Genomic DNA, 20,922 nt, shown 5'->3' on the forward strand with positions numbered 1-20,922 from the left:
AGAGGACACGTCACCATGGTTTAAATATGGAGAGGACATTTTCACACAGTGTCTCCTGAAGACATTCATAGAGCTACACTCAGCTGCTGAGCTGAACAGGGACACAAATATTTGTGGAAGCAATGAAAACAGAGCAGAGAGAGAAGTTCAAACCCTGGCTCCTTTCTCAGCTCCACACAGCCGACCAATCACTGAGCCCACTGGGTGTCAACGTCCCACTGTGTCTTTGTCACAGGGACACAAACTGTGGGACACAGACCCCCCCCCCCCTAAGCTGACACCCACCAGGAAGGTGGGGCCAGGAATCCCAGAATGCAATGCTGGAACAGCAGATTCAAATGTGTGAGCAGAGAGTGTTGGAGGAAGCTGAACTTGCTTTGGACCAAAGACACATGACTGGAATGTGATGAAATGTCTCATTCAACACACTGCACATGTGCTGAATGTCTGCAGCTTCTCAAACTCTCAACACAAACTTCAGTCACACTCAAAACATCAAAGGCTCAAACTATGATTTCACACAATATGAAAGATTTCATTTGAAACCTTAGTGAACACTTTGAAAACTTTCTTCCAAACTGTTAAACCTGAGTGTGAATGTGGGACTTTTTGAAGGAGATTTGAGCTCAGAGATTTGATGCTGATCCACACTGAGCATCTTGTTCAGCTTCATATTTCAAACTCATTGAATGAAGATTGAAAATCCAACACTTGCTAATTGACTCTTTACTTTGGAACAATTTCATCTTCACCTTCAGTTGACTTTTATATTTCTTCACATACAAAGCAAATATTCCACATTAAGACAGAAAGAAATGTTTCTTCACTCTTTGCTTTATGATTTGTGATGTTTATAGTGACTGAAGTTAATGAGAGCTGTGTTTGACTTTTAGTATCTGACTGTTTTTAAGCTGCATCCTGTTGGTTCAGGTGTTTGGAGTTTCCATTTTCCAAACTTGTACATTCTCAACCTTCTTCAGCTCTGAACAGATGATGAAACACTCAACGCTTTCAAGCAGGAACTTTGTCTCCTAAACTCACATCTTTTATTCTTTATTCAGGTTGAGTTCCTGCAGTTTGTCAGAGATCAGCTGTGCTTCTCTGGCCTCAGCTCTGAAGTCCAACCCCTCCCATCTGAGACACCTGGACCTGAGTATAAACAGGGACCTGCAGGATTCAGGAGTGAAGCATCTGTGTGGTTTTCTGCAGAGTCCAGACTGTGGACTGGAGACTCTGAGGTCAGACTCCATTGTTTACTTGTGTGCTGAGATGAATATGATGTGAAAGTTGTGCTGACAGTAAAGTGCAGACATCACACTGATATTATACTGATCCACACTGAGGATCTTCATGGTAAAGTCTGTTTTCTTCTTCTGTGGTTTAGTCCACTGACTGTGGCAGAGCAATGTTGAGCTACAGATTTCAAAGCTTCATTTAACAAGAAAAAAGCTTCACTCTTTAAATCACATCCAAGTTTTTTCCACACTCACATCAACAAATATATATTCAGTATTTCCTTCTTCCAACACGACGAGAAAGTGATGAGACTAAAGTCAAAGTGACTCAGAAACAGCTCTGGAAAAAACTGAGAGACCACTGCAAATTCTTCTGAAATCAATATCTCTACAGGTATGACAGCCATTCCATTCCTGTGTATGTTGAATTCCAACACAAGCACACCTCAGTCTACTTAATGAGGTACTGATTAGGTGATCACCTGAACCAAATCCTATTTAATGAGGAAAAGTATAAAAACCACTGCTGTGGTCATCACTATGCTCTTGCAATAGGACTGGATGGATGGCACAAACAGTGCTGGTAGTACCTCAAAAGTAATAACAATCAAAAAAATAACTATTGACCATGGCAAAACAGTTGAAAAGAAAAGTTTTGTTTGAGGAAAAGAGAGAAAAAAGAGGAAAATTCTGGCTTTACTGGCAGAGGGATACAGTGAGCGTCAGGTTGCTTCCATCCTTTAAATTTCTAAGATGGCTGTTCATAAGGACAAGGTCAAGCAGCAGACACTGGGGACAACAAAGCTACCGAGCTGAAGTCACTATGTCTTTATTGAAGCAGCAGCATGTTGTCATTAATATTAATGAGAGCTGTGTTTGACTTTTAGTATCTGACTGTTTTTAAGCTGCATCCTGTTGGTTCAGGTGTTTGGAGTTTCCATTTTCCAAACTTGTACATTCTCAACCTTCTTCAGCTCTGAACAGATGATGAAACACTCAACGCTTCCAAGCAGGAACTTTGTCTCCTAAACTCACATCTTTTATTCTTTATTCAGGTTGAGTTACTGCAGGTTGTCAGAGATCAGCTGTGCTTCTCTGGCCTCAGCTCTGAAGTCCAACCCCTCCCATCTGAGACACCTGGACCTGAGTGGAAACGACCTGCAGGATTCAGGAGTGAAGCATCTGTGTGGTTTTCTGCAGAGTCCAGACTGTGGACTGGAGACTCTGAGGTCAGACTCCATTGTTTCCTTGTGTGCTGAGATGAATATGATGTGAAAGTTGTGCTTTATTCAGTATTTATTAGGTCAAATCTCCTTCAGAATTTCTAACATTCAAAGTGTGAAATGGTTGAAAGGAAGTTGTGAAAGTGCTGACTCTGATTTTCAAAGTGATTTTTAAAGCTTTGAAAATGATTTGGATTCTGACTCTTACAGTCCACATTGACAGTGTCAGCAGTTTGACTGAGTTGAGCTTGTGTTATTCACAAAGTCTCATTGAGATCAGGATGTTTGACAAGAACTGATCTGTACAACATGTGTGAGCAGGTCTGAAGGCACAAGTGTTCATAGCTGCTCCCAATGGCCTCACTCACAGGCACAGTGAAAAGCCTGCTGTCACAGAGAGGACACGTCACCATGGTTTAAATATGGAGAGGACATTTTCACACAGTGTCTCCTGAAGACATTCATAGAGCTACACTCAGCTGCTGAGCTGAACAGGGACACAAATATTTGTGGAAGCAATGAAAACAGAGCAGAGAGAGAAGTTCAAACCCTGGCTCCTTTCTCAGCTCCACACAGCCGACCAATCACTGAGCCCACTGGGTGTCAACGTCCCACTGTGTCTTTGTCACAGGGACACAAACTGTGGGACACAGACCCCCCCTAAGCTGACACCCACCAGGAAGGTGGGGCCAGGAATCCCAGAATGCAATGCTGGAACAGCAGATTCAAATGTGTGAGCAGAGAGTGTTGGATGAAGCTGAACTTGCTTTGGACCAAAGACACATGACTGGAATGTGATGAAATGTCTCATTCAACACACTGCACATGTGCTGAATGTCTGCAGCTTCTCAAACTCTCAACACAAACTTCAGTCACACTCAAAACATCAAAGGCTCAAACTATTATTTCACACAATATGAAAGATTTGATTTGAAACCTTAGTGAACACTTTGAAAACTTTCTTCCAAACTGTTAAACCTGAGTGTGAATGTGGGACTTTTTGAAGGAGATTTGAGCTCAGAGATTTGATGCTGATCCACACTGAGCATCTTGTTCAGCTTCATATTTCAAACTCATTGAATGAAGATTCAAAATCCAACACTTGCTAATTGACTCTTTACTTTGGAACAATTTCATCTTCACCTTCAGTTGACTTTTATATTTCTTCACATACAAAGCAAATATTCCACATTAAGACAGAAAGAAATGTTTCTTCACTCTTTGCTTTATGATCTGTGATGTTTATAGTGACTGAAGTTAATGAGAGCTGTGTTTGACTTTTAGTATCTGACTGTTTTTAAGCTGCATCCTGTTGGTTCAGGTGTTTGGAGTTTCCATTTTCCAAACTTGTACATTCTCAACCTTCTTCAGCTCTGAACAGATGATGAAACACTCAATGCTTCCAAGCAGGAACTTTGTCTCCTAAACTCACATCTTTTATTCTTTATTCAGTTTGAGTCGCTGCAGTTTGTCAGAGATCAGCTGTGCTTCTCTGGTCTCAGCTCTGAAGTCCAACCCCTCCCATCTGAGACACCTGGACCTGAGTGGAAACGACCTGCAGGATTCAGGAGTGAAGCATCTGTGTGGTTTTCTGCAGAGTCCAGACTGTGGACTGGAGACTCTGAGGTCAGACTCCATTGTTTACTTGTGTGCTGAGATGAATATGATGTGAAAGTTGTGCTTTATTCAGTATTTATTAGGTCAAATCTCCTTCAGAATTTCTAACATTCAAAGTGTGAAATGGTTGAAAGGAAGTTGTGAAAGTGCTGACTCTGATTTTCAAAGTGATTTTTAAAGCTTTGAAAATGATTTGGATTCTGACTCTTACAGTCCACATTGACAGTGTCAGCAGTTTGACTGAGTTGAGCTTGTGTTATTCACAAAGTCTCATTGAGATCAGGATGTTTGACAAGAACTGATCTGTACAACACGTGTGAGCAGGTCTGAAGACACAAGTGTTCATAGCTGCTCCCAATGGCCTCACTCACAGGCACAGTGAAAAGCCTGCTGTCACAGAGAAGACACGTGAGCATGGTTTAAATACGGAGAGGACATTTTCACATAGTGTCTCCTGAAGACATTCATAGAGCTACACTCAGCTGCTGAGCTGAACAGGGACACAAATATTTGTGGAAACAATGAAAACAGAGCAGAGAGAGAAGTTCAAACCCTGGCTCCTTTCTCAGCTCCACACAGCCGACCAATCACTGAGCCCACTGGGTGTCAACGTCCCACTGTGTCTTTGTCACAGGGACACAAACTGTGGGACACAGACCCCCCCCCCTAAGCTGACAGCCACCAGGAAGGTGGGGCCAGGAATCCCAGAATGCAATGCTGGAACAGCAGATTCAAATGTGTGAGCAGAGAGTGTTGGATGAAGCTGAACTTGCTTTGGACCAAAGACACATGACTGGAATGTGATGAAATGTCTCATTCAACACACTGCACATGTGCTGAATGTCTGCAGCTTCTCAAACTCTCAACACAAACTTCAGTCACACTCAAAACATCAAAGGCTCAAACTATGATTTCACACAATATGAAAGATTTGATTTGAAACCTTAGTGAACACTTTGAAAACTTTCTTCCAAACTGTTAAACCTGAGTGTGAATGTGGGACTTTTTGAAGGAGATTTGAGCTCAGAGATTTGATGCTGATCCACACTGAGCATCTTGTTCAGCTTCATATTTCAAACTCATTGAATGAAGATTGAAAATCCAACACTTGCTAATTGACTCTTTACTTTGGAACAATTTCATCTTCACCTTCAGTTGACTTTTATATTTCTTCACATACAAAGCAAATATTCCACATTAAGACAGAAAGAAATGTTTCTTCACTCTTTGCTTTATGATCTGTGATGTTTATAGTGACTGAAGTTAATGAGAGCTGTGTTTGACTTTTAGTATCTGACTGTTTTTAAGCTGCATCCTGTTGGTTCAGGTGTTTGGAGTTTCCATTTTCCAAACTTGTACATTCTCAACCTTCTTCAGCTCTGAACAGATGATGAAACACTCAACGCTTTCAAGCAGGAACTTTGTCTCCTAAACTCACATCTTTTATTCTTTATTCAGGTTGAGGGGCTGCAGTTTGTCAGAGATCAGCTGTGCTTCTCTGGCCTCAGCTCTGAAGTCCAACCCCTCCCATCTGAGAGACCTGGACCTGAGTGACAACAACCTGCAGGATTCAGGAGTGAAGCATCTGTGTGGTTTTCTGCAGAGTCCAGACTGTGGACTGGAGACTCTGAGGTCAGACTCCATTGTTTACTTGTGTGCTGAGATGAATATGATGTGAAAGTTGTGCTGACAGTAAAGTGCAGACATCACACTGATATTATACTGATCCACACTGAGGATCTTCATGGTAAAGTCTGTTTTCTTCTTCTGTGGTTTAGTCCACTGACTGTGGCAGAGCAATGTTGAGCTACAGATTTCAAAGCTTCATTTAACAAGAAAAAAGCTTCACTCTTTAAATCACATCCAAGTTTTTTCCACACTCACATCAACAAATATATATTCAGTATTTCCTTCTTCCAACACGACGAGAAAGTGATGAGACTAAAGTCAAAGTGACTCAGATACAGCTCTGGAAAAAACTGAGAGACCACTGCAAATTCTTCTGAAATCAATATCTCTACAGGTATGACAGCCATTCCATTCCTGTGTATGTTGAATTCCAACACAAGCACACCTCAGTCTACTTAATGAGGTACTGATTAGGTGATCACCTGAACCAAATCCTATTTAATGAGGAAAAGTATAAAAACCACTGCTGTGGTCATCACTATGCTCTTGCAATAGGACTGGATGGATGGCACAAACAGTGCTGGTAGTACCTCAAAAGTAATAGCAATCAATAAAATAACTATTGACCATGGCAAAACAGTTGAAAAGAAAAGTTTTGTTTGAGGAAAAGAGAGAAAAAAGAGGAAAATTCTGGCTTTACTGGCAGAGGGATACAGTGAGCGTCAGGTTGCTTCCATCCTTTAAATTTCTAAGTTGACTGTTCATAAGGACAAGGTCAAGCAGCAGACACTGGGGACAACAAAGCTACCGAGCTGAAGTCACTATGTCTTTATTGAAGCAGCAGCATGTTGTCATTAATATTAATGAGAGCTGTGTTTGACTTTTAGTATCTGACTGTTTTTAAGCTGCATCCTGTTGGTTCAGGTGTTTGGAGTTTCCATTTTCCAAACTTGTACATTCTCAACCTTCTTCAGCTCTGAACAGATGATGAAACACTCAACGCTTTCAAGCAGGAACTTTGTCTCCTAAACTCACATCTTTTATTCTTTATTCAGTTTGAGTCACTGCAGGTTGTCAGAGATCAGCTGTGCTTCTCTGGCCTCAGCTCTGAAGTCCAACCCCTCCCATCTGAGAGACCTGGACCTGTGGGGAAACGACCTGCAGGATTCAGGAGTGAAGGATCTGTGTGGTTTTCTGCAGAGTCCAGACTGTGGACTGGAGACTCTGAGGTCAGACTCCATTGTTTACTTGTGTGCTGAGATGAATATGATGTGAAAGTTGTGCTTTATTCAGTATTTATTAGGTCAAATCTCCTTCAGAATTTCTAACATTCAAAGTGTGAAATGGTTGAAAGGAAGTTGTGAAAGTGCTGACTCTGATTTTCAAAGTGATTTTTAAAGCTTTGAAAATGATTTGGATTCTGACTCTTACAGTCCACATTGACAGTGTCAGCAGTTTGACTGAGTTGAGCTTGTGTTATTCACAAAGTCTCATTGAGATCAGGATGTTTGACAAGAACTGATCTGTACAACACGTGTGAGCAGGTCTGAAGGCACAAGTGTTCATAGCTGCTCCCAATGGCCTCACTCACAGGCACAGTGAAAAGCCTGCTGTCACAGAGAGGACACGTCACCATGGTTTAAATATGGAGAGGACATTTTCACACAGTGTCTCCTGAAGACATTCATAGAGCTACACTCAGCTGCTGAGCTGAACAGGGACACAAATATTTGTGGAAGCAATGAAAACAGAGCAGAGAGAGAAGTTCAAACCCTGGCTCCTTTCTCAGCTCCACACAGCCGACCAATCACTGAGCCCACTGGGTGTCAACGTCCCACTGTGTCTTTGTCACAGGGACACAAACTGTGGGACACAGACCCCCCCTAAGCTGACACCCACCAGGAATCCCAGAATGCAATGCTGGAACAGCAGTTTCAAATGTGTGAGCAGAGAGTGTTGGATGAAGCTGAACTTGCTTTGGACCAAAGACACATGACTGGAATGTGATGAAATGTCTCATTCAACACACTGCACATGTGCTGAATGTCTGCAGCTTCTCAAACTCTCAACACAAACTTCAGTCACACTCAAAACATCAAAGGCTCAAACTATGATTTCACACAATATGAAAGATTTCATTTGAAACCTTAGTGAACACTTTGAAAACTTTCTTCCAAACTGTTAAACCTGAGTGTGAATGTGGGACTTTTTGAAGGAGATTTGAGCTCAGAGATTTGATGCTGATCCACACTGAGCATCTTGTTCAGCTTCATATTTCAAACTCATTGAATGAAGATTGAAAATCCAACACTTGCTAATTGACTCTTTACTTTGGAACAATTTCATCTTCAGCTTCAGTTGACTTTTATATTTCTTCACATACAAAGCAAATATTCCACATTAAGACAGAAAGAAATGTTTCTTCACTCTTTGCTTTATGATCTGTGATGTTTATAGTGACTGAAGTTAATGAGAGCTGTGTTTGACTTTTAGTATCTGACTGTTTTTAAGCTGCATCCTGTTGGTTCAGGTGTTTGGAGTTTCCATTTTCCAAACTTGTACATTCTCAACCTTCTTCAGCTCTGAACAGATGATGAAACACTCAACGCTTTCAAGCAGGAACTTTGTCTCCTAAACTCACATCTTTTATTCTTTATTCAGGTTGAGTTGGTGCAGTTTGTCAGAGATCAGCTGTGCTTCTCTGGCCTCAGCTCTGAAGTCCAACCCCTCGCATCTGAGACACCTGGAACTGTGGGGAAACAACCTGCAGGATTCAGGAGTGAAGGATCTGTCTGATCTTGTGGAGAGTCCAGACTGTAGACTGGAGACTCTGAGGTCAGTAGAGGGTTGGAGTCAGTCCATGCTGCTTTCATCAGTATTGTACTAAACACAGTTCGTATCAAAGCAAAGATCCAGTGTCTCCTGTAAACCTCCAACCTTCTCAGTGGCTGCTTTCCTCGTTGAAGCTGTGAGAGGAGAACGGGGACAGGCCTCAAGATGGGACAGAAAGACAGAGACACAGAGGACAGTCAGCCAATCACAGCAGCCACAAGCTAATTGTGATCTGTTGTTGTGTTCATGTCAACAGGAAATAAAGCTGGATCACAGCTGACAGCCTCACAGGATGTGTAGAGACAGTTGTCCTCATTGGTCCAACTGTCCTACCATCACATCTAATCTGAGACTGTTTGTTGTCTCATTTCAACAGTAAAGAATTGATGAGTTTGATCTTTGTCACAGCTCTGAGATCAGTCTGACTGCAGCCTGCAAATCACTGGCTCTGATTTCAGAGAAGCATCATGACATTTTGTCAGCATGTGGTCTGATACAGAGCAGAACCTCTGCTGAAGTCCAGTGATCACATCTGTATATCTGTCCATCTGTCAGATACTTTCAGTGACAGCCTCCATGTTTATTTGTCAGCTGATATTTCAGAAGCAGATCAGATGTTCATCAACACACAGAGACTCTTTCTTTAAATGGAACATGAGTTGACATGTAACAGCAGTGAATCCATCACTAAACTGTTTGTGCAGTAATGAAGCTTCATGACTCAGCAGTTTATTTCCACTGTGGACTTGAGTGAAATGTTCAGAGTAAACAGACTTGATGCTAAAAGTCTCTGCAGGTGTGTGAGCTTCCAGCTCAGTGTCTTCACTCCAATACGTTAACATGAGAGCTGAGAGGAAGCTGCTACACTACACAGCTGCTCCACTTCTGCTCTGAACAGGACTGAAGTCCCTGCTGCTCTTTATACTGGATGTGCTGCATCAGTGACTGACAGCTGATGAAGTGAGTCTCTGTAAACACTGATTTATCACCTCTGTTGTCTGTCTTCTTCTCTCAACAGCTGGAGGTAGTGATCTTTCTAAAGGAGAGAGTGAAGAGGACGGTGTGTGTGTTGAGAGAGGACGAGCTGTGTCCTGATGATCCAGAGAGGTTGAAGCAGCAGCAGCTCTGATTGGTCCATGTTACTGGGAGGTAGAGTGGAGAGGAGAGCTTCATCCAGCAGTGACTGACAGAGGAACCAGAAGAAGTGGAGAAGACTCTCAGTGCTGCAGTCTGAACTGCTCTGAGAACAGCTCCACTGTCAAGTCCACCATCATCCCTGTGTGTTCCTCTGGATCTGAAAGAGAATCATCAGTGTATCTGGACTGCTCTGCTGCTGCTCTGTCCTTCTACACAGTCTCTGCAGACACACTGAGACTCCTCCGCCTCCTCCACCCTCCACCTGGAATTTGTCTTTATTTATTCATTCACAGATGCTGAACCCAAAGTGATAAATCAGATTAATCAGCTCCATCATGTGGTGTGATGGAGAATTGCAGCTAATTTCCACATTATTTTTTTCTGTCTTAGTGCAGAGACTGGCAGGACATTAGAGATAGACCAATATGTTTTCTTCAGGGCCAATACCGATACCGATTATTAGTGGTCAAGGAGGCAGATAACGATATTTGGAGTCGATATTCATGTTCAGTAAAAGTGAAAATATTGGGGTCAAAATTTTGAATGATACAAACTCCAACACTTAACTTTGTTTAAATGCCTTTAAGCATATGTTTATTAAACAGCTTTTCAGATTTGCAACTTATTAAAGTGCAGGGAGTTCCCAGGGTCAGCGGCATCTCTTATAAAGTTAACTGAAAATTTAAATAAATTAATAAATAAATAGCTTTCTGAAGTTTTATAAAGTAAATAAAACAAAGTTAAATAAAGTTTGCACAGAAATGTTCCTCTCAGATCAATTAGTAGTCCCAACTGAGCAGCACCAGACTGTGGTGTTAAAAGCAGAGTTGTTCAGCATGCTCTCCAGTCAGACGGCTTCTCTTGCTCTCATAAATTGCAGAGACTTCACTGAAGACTTAAGTCTTCTGTCCGTCTGCAATAAGGGTTTGAAAAAAGAGAGTTAAAAGTGGGGCCACATGCTGATGTATGCTCAACTCATCATGCTTAATTTATTACAGCATGTGTGAAGCCTGTAGGAGATTTTATTATGTAAATGTTATATTTTAACAACATGTGATAGCAGGGACCCTGTCATTCAAAACTAGGCTGCTACATTACTAATGATTAATGTTACTATAGCTGAAAACATAGTACAATAGCAATAGAAGAGACTATTGATCCCTGAACACCATGCAGTTCATGTAGGCTTTATGATGCAGTTACATTATGTCTTAAGTCTTGAACAGCAACATCCTGCTCCTCTCTACAAGAAACTCTCACAGAAACTATCACAGAAACTCTCACAGAAACTATCAAAGAAACTATCACAGACACTATCACAGACAGATTCAGGACACACTTCATCTAACAATATGTCATTTTCTGCTGCTTCTCTAATGTCTGCGTAGTGCCGGTGGGTATACAGGTGACTTGTCTGTCTATACTATATATACCAACGCACACACACACACACACACACACACATAGACTTATCTAGCCATGCCCTCAACGTGCTTCCGTGCAATAAAACAAACTGAATTTTACTCTCTCACTCACACACACACACATGCACACACATACTTCACACTACACTACTATCACGGACTGTTTCCATATCGATATTATCAGCAACCTTGTTTCCAGTGATTAACAGACACGTCTGGAGGGACTGCGAGCGAGCAGAGCTGCTGCTCTGTTTATATAACGTTATTGGTCTCACAGTAACGTTACTAGTAGTTGTGACTTATAGAGAACTGGGACGTTTATTACAATTTCGGGAGAGTCTGCTGCCTTAACTTATCTTCAAAACCTTCTTCATCTTTCTCTGCTCTCTGTGCTTTGCACCACCTACATTCCAACTTTGAGAAGAGTTTTTGTCCATCAGATCTTCATCAATACAGTAATGTGCTCTTTCCTCACACTCTGGTTTTCCTGTGACTTTGCAGTAAACATTATTTTCTGTGTTCACCTCTTTATTGAAAGTGAGGAGTGATATTCACTATCTCTCCGTTGCCACAGACAGTTTTAGTTGTTGTTTCTGCAACAGATCAGCTGCTGCACAGAGAATCATTTTGACTCATGTTTCTTTTAGATCTCGTTCAACTTCTCTTGTGCTGTTAGACCTTAAATCCACAGAGTCCTGCTGTATGTTGGTCTCTTCTCTGCATCACACTGAGATAACAGTTACACCTGTCACCTGAATCAAGTAGGAAGCTGATGGTGAAAGTTAAAGCTGACACCATATCATCATGTTCTGGGAGTAGAAGCTGTAAAATAACCAGGCTGGATGGAAGGAGGAAGCATTTTTTTCCTCCAACATTATTTCATCATTATTTTCAGTTACTGGTATTTTCTCAGTCTGGGTCCAGAAACAAAACTTTGTTTACTACAATGACTTTAAGGTGATTCCTTATCTGTTTGTAAGTTTATGTTTTATTTGTATTTTTTTTATTTCTCTCTCTTCTGTTGTGGGGCTCCTGTCTCCTGATCTCCTTCATCCTGGATCTTCTTCTTCAGATCCTAAAACAATGACTTATTTTTATGCTGGTGTGAGAGTTTACATGCAAGTGTGTTTGTTACCTGTGAATCACATTGTGGTTAAGTTTGTGTTTGGGAGATTTCCTCCATGTGTTTATGGAAACAGATGAAGGTATCAGGTCATTCCATTATTTGATGATCTCTACCTGTTAAACCATCCAAAGCAGCTCTGCTGTGTTTCCATCTGTGTTCATGTTGCTGTTTGAGGGTTAAGACTTGGTTTCAGGGTTAGAATTGGCTTTTGGTTAGAGTTAGGGTAAGGGTTAGGGAATGCATTATGTCAGTGGCCTCAAAAATACATAAGTACCAGTATGTGTGTGTGTGAGTGTGTATGTGTGTGTGTGTGTGTGTGTGTGTCCTTTGATGCCTTTGATGTATCATCATTCTAGAATTCTAGACAAGTTCAGAAGTCAAACAGGAGCAGAAACAGTTGGACTGGACAGGACTTGCTCATGATTTAGGAAGAAAGAAGCACTCAGATATTTCTGCACAATTATTGACAAGGAAGGGAGGAGCTACTGCTGTTACAAGGACAAGAGGAAACTACAGGAAAGTCCACATCACCTCCAAGGTTTTCAGTAAGTCAGTACATGTTAGTAGTTCATGTCAGTGTCTAGTTTAGAAGTTAATGTTTTGAAATGTTTTGTCCAAATGATACGTTTGTGAAATTGGTATGACAAGTAATCATACCCATAAGCCCAGCGGTTTGTGTGCTTATTATTCATGGACAATATGGAGTTTTTTTTTAATGCTGATACTGATGATTATGATATTCTCATAGTTGCACTTTTAAAGCGGCCAGATTAGCTGTCACACAAACAAACACAATTCAGTGGTGTCTCAAATACATCAATAAATAATAAATCAACTCATCAGCCTCTTTATGTGAGATGCATTTAGGAAGAAACCATGTTGTCTCAGTTTTATACTTTTGTTCCAGAATATTTGATTTCTTTATTTCTTGTCAGTGTTGGTGGCTCTCAGGCTCTCAGTATCACTGGTTGGATCACAGCCACACAAAGCTGTGATAACTGCATCAGTCAGCAGATACTCCCTTTATTGCCATTTAAAATGACCTCAGGGAAAACAAATGATTCTAACTGTAAAACTATAAATGGAGAAACACATAGCATAGTGTAAAATACAAGATGTTATTGTATGTTTTATTTTGTCATTTAGCTGCTGACAGTTTTTTCCAACTTCTCTCTAATGACTCATGTATTCCCCTCACAGATTCTCTTACCTGAGGCAGGTGTGTAAATTGTATTGACTCAGCTTGATATTTACCAAAGCTAGTTGGTTGACTGCCTTGCTTTAGGGCTCAACCACAGACCACCCTATAAATTCTCAGCAAAATGAAGGATTTCAAGAAAGGTGAGCCGACTCCAGTACTAGAGTTAATGCCCAGTGCTGGAGGTGCTAGTCCTCTCCTCAGTTCACTTTGCTGTAGGTTTGCTGACTATGTGACTCAGTCATTGTTCTGTAGCTCTGACCTTACCTGTGTAGTCATGTTGTACAGTCTGAATCTGTGTTTAACATCACAACATTGACCTCAGCTTCTCAGCTTTGTGTCCGTTCATTCTTCCAGTCTGAATTCTGAATGAGACCAGAGACGCTCTGTCAGTGGACTGTGTCAGTCCTGACTGGACTTTCACAGGGTGCTCATGTCCTCTGTCCTCTGCCTTGGCTCTTTACAGTCAGAACAGACTAAACTCTGGTAGATAACATACTGCAGAGTCAGCTCCACACTGCTAAACAACACCTGTGTGTGTATATATATATTGTTTCTCTAAACCTAACCAAGTAGTTTTTGTGTCTAAACTAAACCAAACCATGTCTGTTCAACATTAACCATGTGTTGATTATTATTACCATGATGAGGAAGGTGCTGTACACTTGCTGCTGCTGAGCTCCTGGTGAATTATTGTATCATCTGTTCAGAGGGAATGAGCTTTTTATCTGCTGTGACATAAAACATGATAACATTGTTAAATTCACTGTGTTTCACTGCCTTTAAGTACTGAGAGGATCAAAGCCAAGCTGAACTAAAAACACAGCGCCTCATAATATGAGCTGATTGGATATTTTTGTATGAAGCAGGTTGTTTTGAAGTCGAGTTCTAACGATCTGTAAGTCTGGTAAACACTGATGTGAGCTGTGCTGAAGGACGTCTGTTGAGCTCTATGATATGTTACTGTCATGGAAAAAAGATAAGTGGAGTAGAAAGATCTCAGTGTTTATGGACTGAATTCATCTGATATGATTGTCAGCTGTTAATATGAATCATTTATGTTTCCTCTTAAAGTCACAGCAGAACTGGGCTGTGTCTCTTTAGTCAGAGTGAGGTGTAAAGGTGCTCTCATGAGTGTTTGTCTGCTGACTGCTGGTAGAAATGACTGGAAAGTGTCTTTCTGTCTCCTGTCAGTCCACAACATGTCCTCTCACCTTCACAGAATCTCTGAATGAACCTAAATGAAAGCCTGCACTGGCTGTTCAGTCTGTTGCACAGTTTACACATTAGATTGAAGCCTTTAAGCTTCACCTTTTCTCCGTCATTGACTTTTTTGTCCTTCTCAGTTAAAACATGTCACTTACATCACTTCCTTTTGCACATGTTCCTGCTTCCTTCCATTACAGAATTTAAAATTCAAATAAGTTTTTGCTTTTTCGTGCAAATCAGATAGAGACAGACCCCCTGCATCCTCAAACAGCCTCACACTTACACACCTTCACCATGCAGGTAGATGTATCATGTGTGAGGAGGAATATGAAAAGAAATCAGAGAGTGGTTTCAGTGGGTTCTTCCTCTCTCTGCTCTTTCTGTGCTTCACACGTTCCAGGTTTCAGAGGAGTTTTTGTTCATCAGTTGTAAGTTTCTCTGGGTTTTGGTGAATAATGTGCTCTTTCCTCTGAAGTGTTCTCTCTGCTGGATGTTGGTCTCTTCTCTGCATCCCACTGAGCATGAAGCATGAAGCTGCTCAGACTCCATCTGCTAATATGACCAAGCTCTCTTCACCTCATCTCAGGCCTGACCTCAGACCAGCCTCTCTCATGCTGCACACACACACTTCCTCAGCCTGGCATGGATCAGATCCTGTCAGCCTCTGTTTCTACAGGAGACATCGGCTCAGCAGTCCATAATAAAGGACACTTAGGCAGATGAGTTGTCAGCAGCAGGATTGGCTGGACTGAAGCAGAAACACTGGTCTTTTTTTTTTTACAGTAACTCTGTTGGGAGAGGAATCCATGCAGAAAGTTCATCTGCTTTCTAGGCTTTTATCTCTGATCACTTCTGGATCTGTGCTCATTCTTGTACCATCAGCACTAAAATAATCAGCCCTGATGAGGAGTATTACTTCCCATCTTTTATACAGTACATGAAGTTTTCACCTCATTTTAATATAAGCTCAGAGAACTTTTTAATACTGTTGCACCTTTGACAGTTAAAATACCAAAACACACCTTGAGATAACAGTTACACCTGTAATCTGAAAAGATAGAGTAGAAAGTTAAATATGAAACTATATCATCATATTCTGGGACACAATACTTTGTTTGATTCTATATCTGTTTATAAGTTTGTGTTGTATTGTAACTGTATTTTTCTTTCTCCTACTTTTTGGGGCTCCTGTCTCCTGATCTCCTTTGTCCTGAATTTTCTTCTTTGGATCCTAAAAATGCAGGTAAAACATGACTTGTTTTTTCAGCTGGTGTGTGAGTTGACATGCAAGTGCATTTGTTTGTGGTTAAGTTTGTGTTACAGATACAGATACAGATGAAGGTATCAGGTCATTCCATTATTTGATGATCTCTACCTGTTAAACCATCCAAAGCAGCTCTGCAGTGTTTCCATCTGTGTTCATGTTGCTGTTTGAGGGTAAAGACTTGGTTTCAGGGTTAGAATTGGGTTTTGGTTAGGGTTAGGGTAAGGACTAGGGAATGCATTATGTCAGCAAGTGTCCTCACAAAGAAATAAGTACCAGTATGTATGTGTGTGTGTGTGTGTGTGTGTGTGTGAGAGAGAGAGAGAGAGAGAGAGAGAGAGAGAGAGAGTGTTTGTCCTTTGATGTCTTTGATGTATCAACATTCTACAGTCTGATGTCACAGGCTGCAGTAAGTGGACACACAGCCAGAGACAAGTTCAGAAGTCAAACAGGAGCAGAAACAGTTGGACTGGACAGGACTTGCTCATGATTTAGGAAGAAAGAAGCACTCAGATATTTCTGCACAATTATTGACAAGGAAGGGAGGAGCTACTGCTGTTACAAGGACAAGAGGAAACTACAGGAAAGTCCACATTACTTCTTATGGTTGCTCTATTGTCTACTGCCAGACTGCAAACTGCAAACCAAACACTTTCTGCTATTGCTTGTTCAGGTTAAAAGTTTTCCACTGGAAAATCAGATGCTGCATTAGCTGTGAAAAAGTTAGTGTGTTTTTTTTTGTCATACCCACACAAATGAGGTGTGAATGTGTGAGGATCAGGTGCTACAGACAAGTGTTCTGTTGGACTGAAAGAATTCTTTTTTCTTTGTCAGCAACAACAGTGAAATCCATCCCTGCCTGACTGTTCACATTGTTCCAAACCAGTTTTACACCAACAATTAGTAGATTTTCTGTCATTAAATGTCATGATCAGAGTCTGTTAGTCAGGGACTGGACCCAAAAGCAGAGCGAAGGCAAACTTCGAACGTGATAAACAGTTTATTCACAGAGTTCAAACAATAAATAACAAAGGGAACTAAAGGCGGCGGGATTTCCCGGGGGAACTTGGAGGTGTCGGCTGAGGCAGTGTGGAGGAAGCACGGTGAGGGGTAATCCGGTGGAGTCTGCAGGGAGCGAGAGGAGAGCAGTTAGGAGGGAGACAAAGGTAAGGGCAAAAATTACAGGGCACAGAGATCCAGTTACCAGGTAGATGACGGTGCCATCTGGCGAGGGTTGACTGGAAAGTCGGGCCTCTTATACTCCATGGGGGAGATAGATAGCCACCAGATTGAGCACAGGTGGTTGGAATCATCCTGATGAGGAGGAGGGAGCAGGGAGGAGCTGGCCAGGAAACCGCCAACCCACGCCTGCACCAACATACACTCTGCCAGACAAATGGAAAAAACAGAAAAAGAAACAACAAACAACAAACCCCAGAGGCAGAGTTGATCTGGATATTCATTAGAAATCAAGACACTGAGAGGTCAGGAGCTTTCAACTTAGTGTTCAGTATGAGACATGAGTGGATGCACTGTGTGAAATGAATGAGAACTTTCTCACTAATGAGGGAACGTAATGAGGAGGACTTGTTTTTTCCTACAGTGATGAGACTCTATTAGCAGAAGTATAAAACCCAGGAATTGCATGCAGACATTTCACTGAACTGGCAGTTGTAAATCTTTTGTGATGTAAAAAGTCTTTTGATATTGGAAAAACCTTAATATTCTGTAAAAAATCATCTTTACATTCAGTGAAAGTGTTTTTGACTGAAGTTTTAGCATCGAAAAATCATGTAATTAGGTTCAAATAATTGAATATAAGCTATTTTACAGTGATGGTACAGGTTCATAGAATAGAACAAAAACAAATGAAGAGGTTATTAGTACATGAGACTGCAGCCAGCTGGCGTCTATCTATCTATCTATAAATCTATAAATCTATGTGACACATCAGCCTTATCTACCATCACATATGGACAGACGCAGCAGAGCACTGGTTCAGCTATCCCATGTTCTAACATGTCGTCTCTCTGCCCTTCCATCTTGACGCTTTCCTACCAGCAGTGGGTTCAACTCCTCGCAAGCACAAGCACAAGGGATAAGCACAATGGATATGGCTGTGGTGCCCCCGAGCAAGGCACCGATCTACCCCAGCTCCCCGGGCTCCTCCTAGGGAAGCCCCCTGCCACAGCGTTTCTAATGCATGCTCTTGTGTGTGTGTTTCGTTCACTTTGTGTGGGTAAAATGCAGAGAGTCATTTCCCTGAGAGGGATCAATAAAGTATGACTTAAACTTAAAAGTTATTTAAACAGAACCAAATCCATCTGATATTACTTACTAACATTATGAGCCTGCATGTTTAGACAATACTTTTCACAGCTTCTGAAGTCAGTGATTTGTGCACTACAGCAAAAAAAGGATTTAAATGGAACAATGTCTAACAGAGTAAGGCTGTCAGTTTTTATTTGATATTCGAACATAGGTTCGAACGAGGGGTGAAAAGTTCGTATTCGAACTGTAATTTCCCATTCGGCTGTAGGCTGTCATCTCCCTCAACCCGTCAGACCATTTGAAGTAGTTTTCATTGTATTCCAGCAGAGGGCGCTATTATATTATTGACCTATCATTGGGCCCCTCTTGACCTGCAGCCTCTCAGCAGTAAAGGTTAGGAACATTAAGCTAACATTAAGCTAACTTGATATTTGCTAAATGGATTGTAACGAGGAAAGCCGCCCTGGGCGGACAATCACGACGCCAACACACATGAGAGAAGCGGCGTGTGGAGGTATTTTGGTTTTTACACAATGGATGGTAAAGTCACGGACAAAAATACGGCTGTTTGTCGGCTGTGCAAAAAGAAGCTATCGTACCATTCAGCAACAACAAATTTACGGGCTCACCTGCTAGCTCACCATCCATAGCTCCATTTCTTGCAAATAATATGAGAAAGGGATTTGGTTAGTAAAGTTTGACTATTGCTCTGTTTAACCTTGCTACAAAGCTGTCGAAGTGTCTCCCATTATCTGAGATGTAGGCACTGGTTATACTGTGACACTTTGAGACTCACGGTGACAGGCAAGGAATAAGTTCATAAAAATGTTTTTAAAAAATACTGATTATATGCATTTAGTTGCCGTGTGAATGTTTTACAGGCTTTGCAAGGAATAAAACACATGAACAAAAGCAATTACTGTGTTGTAGTGTATTGAGGTGAGGTTTGAGTGTGTATGTGGCGGGGTGTTGGGGGGGGGGGGGGGGGGGATTCGATTATGTTCGAACAATGACGGATTTTTTTAGATTCGTTCGAACATAATTTCTTTTTAAAGTGACAGCACTAGTGGGTGGGTGGAACACACACAAAGTCGTTTAGCAGTATATAAAAAAAAAAAAGTGGTATATTATTTATTTTGGAAGGCAACTGAATGTGTAGAGTAATGTATGTACCGCCCATTAAACTGGAATAAAAACAAAATTAATATACTATAATAATTATATTATACTATAATATAATATAATATACTAATGTAATAAATATACACGGCTGTGCTTTTAGGAGTTTTCCATGTAGCATTTGTTTATTGTGTGATGTCACACTGAGTGTATTTTACCTCCGTTGTTGTTTGGCTTTGTCTTGCTAGTTGAGTTAGCCCGTAGCTTTTATGTATTATGAGAGTTAACAAGCTAATGTTTGTGTTTACACACATATAGATGCCACGTGGTAAGGGTTACCGTCGCTCCCAGGCAGGGAAGAGGAGGATGGAGCAACAACAGACTTGTTGTTGTTACACCTCAGTACAGTCAGGATGACTGTACTGAGAATTTTGTGAAACAAAAAACAGGTCGTGGCAGTGGCTGGCACCACAAACCGGAGCAATGGCTTTTGGGCATTTGGGTTAGGGTTTTTTGTTCTCAGGCTAACAGAAATGTTGTTTCTCCCTTTGTTGCAGATTGTTCTTCTTGTAGGGGACTCCCATTTGCGATCCATTGCAGATGGTATTGTGAACATGCCAGGGGGTTTCCTGTCCTTTGGCGTCATGTCCACACCAGGAGCATGTGCTGATGTGCTCAGGACTGAAGTTGTGCTTTCTGTGAGTCTTCTGATTCCTGATGCTGTCTGTCAAAGCTCCTGGGAACAACCTGACAGCCAGTAGGACAGTTGATGAGGCAGGAGCAGCTTTTGCACAGTACCTGATAACTGTTTGAAGTAAATGGCCAAAGGTAGCTATTCATTTATTTATTTATTTCAATATAAGCAACATCTGTAGGTGCAATATACTTTTGTAATGATGGCCGATTGTTTTCTGCAGGTATTTGTGGTTGATTTGTGGTCTCATTGTTTTTGCAGGTTCACCTCAGTGACAATGTGGGGATGCCAATTCTTGTGCAGTTGATGTGGACTGCAGCCAACCTTCAACTAGAGACACCACCACCTGCAGCACAGATGCAGCATCCAGTGTCTCCTAAGCCAAGGATTGTTGATTGTGAAGGGAAAGGTTCCTGCTCCACCACCACCCCCTCCTGAATGGACAGTTGTGCAATGATGCTGCATCTTCTGCTGTTGGTCCTTTAGGGACTCCTTGTAAGACAGAGAAGATTGTGGGTGATGGGAACTGTTTTTTTCAGGGCTGTTAGTAAGGCCATTAGCATTGCCCAAAGGGGGGCAAAATGGAGTACATGGACCAGTGACCTGGTGACCAATCTGCTGCCTCGTTCTAACATGGAAGGGTCTTTGTTGCGTGTTAAATTAAAGCGCTGACATACAAAGGCCACTATGAGTATCAGTTTGTTGATACTATGCATGTTAGGTAAGCGTTGCAGTATTTGAAGGTGAATAACATTCATTATAAAGATGTTGAATTTAATGATGCATGGGTTAATGCATTTTGTAGGGAGGAAGATAGTGAGGTTCCAGTGGTGGCACACTGTGATAATGTTGCTGAGGATGGTCAGGATGAGCTTCTCCATGATAGACAGCAGCACTGTATGTTCCAGGATACTTGTCTTATGCCTGTGGACATTGGTCAGGAC

The 20,922-nt window shown here is 41.5% G+C and overlaps 1 protein-coding gene across 1 annotated transcript; it reads left to right on the plus strand.

The window, feature by feature from the left end:
- Nucleotides 1-1,083: 1,083 nt before the first annotated feature.
- Nucleotides 1,084-20,416, plus strand: LOC121191515 (NACHT, LRR and PYD domains-containing protein 14-like; the record flags this gene model as incomplete). The annotated part of the gene is made up of 6 exons (XM_041052680.1): nt 1,084-1,238; nt 2,291-2,464; nt 3,911-4,084; nt 5,534-5,702; nt 19,842-19,982; nt 20,240-20,416. Coding segments are annotated over 6 exons (990 nt in total), but the record flags the coding sequence as incomplete, so codon positions are not given.
- Between the last annotated feature and the right edge of the window lie 506 nt (nt 20,417-20,922).

The sequence above is a fragment of the Toxotes jaculatrix genome, chromosome 13 (assembly GCF_017976425.1).
Source record: "Toxotes jaculatrix isolate fToxJac2 chromosome 13, fToxJac2.pri, whole genome shotgun sequence".
NCBI lineage: Eukaryota > Metazoa > Chordata > Actinopteri > Toxotidae > Toxotes > Toxotes jaculatrix.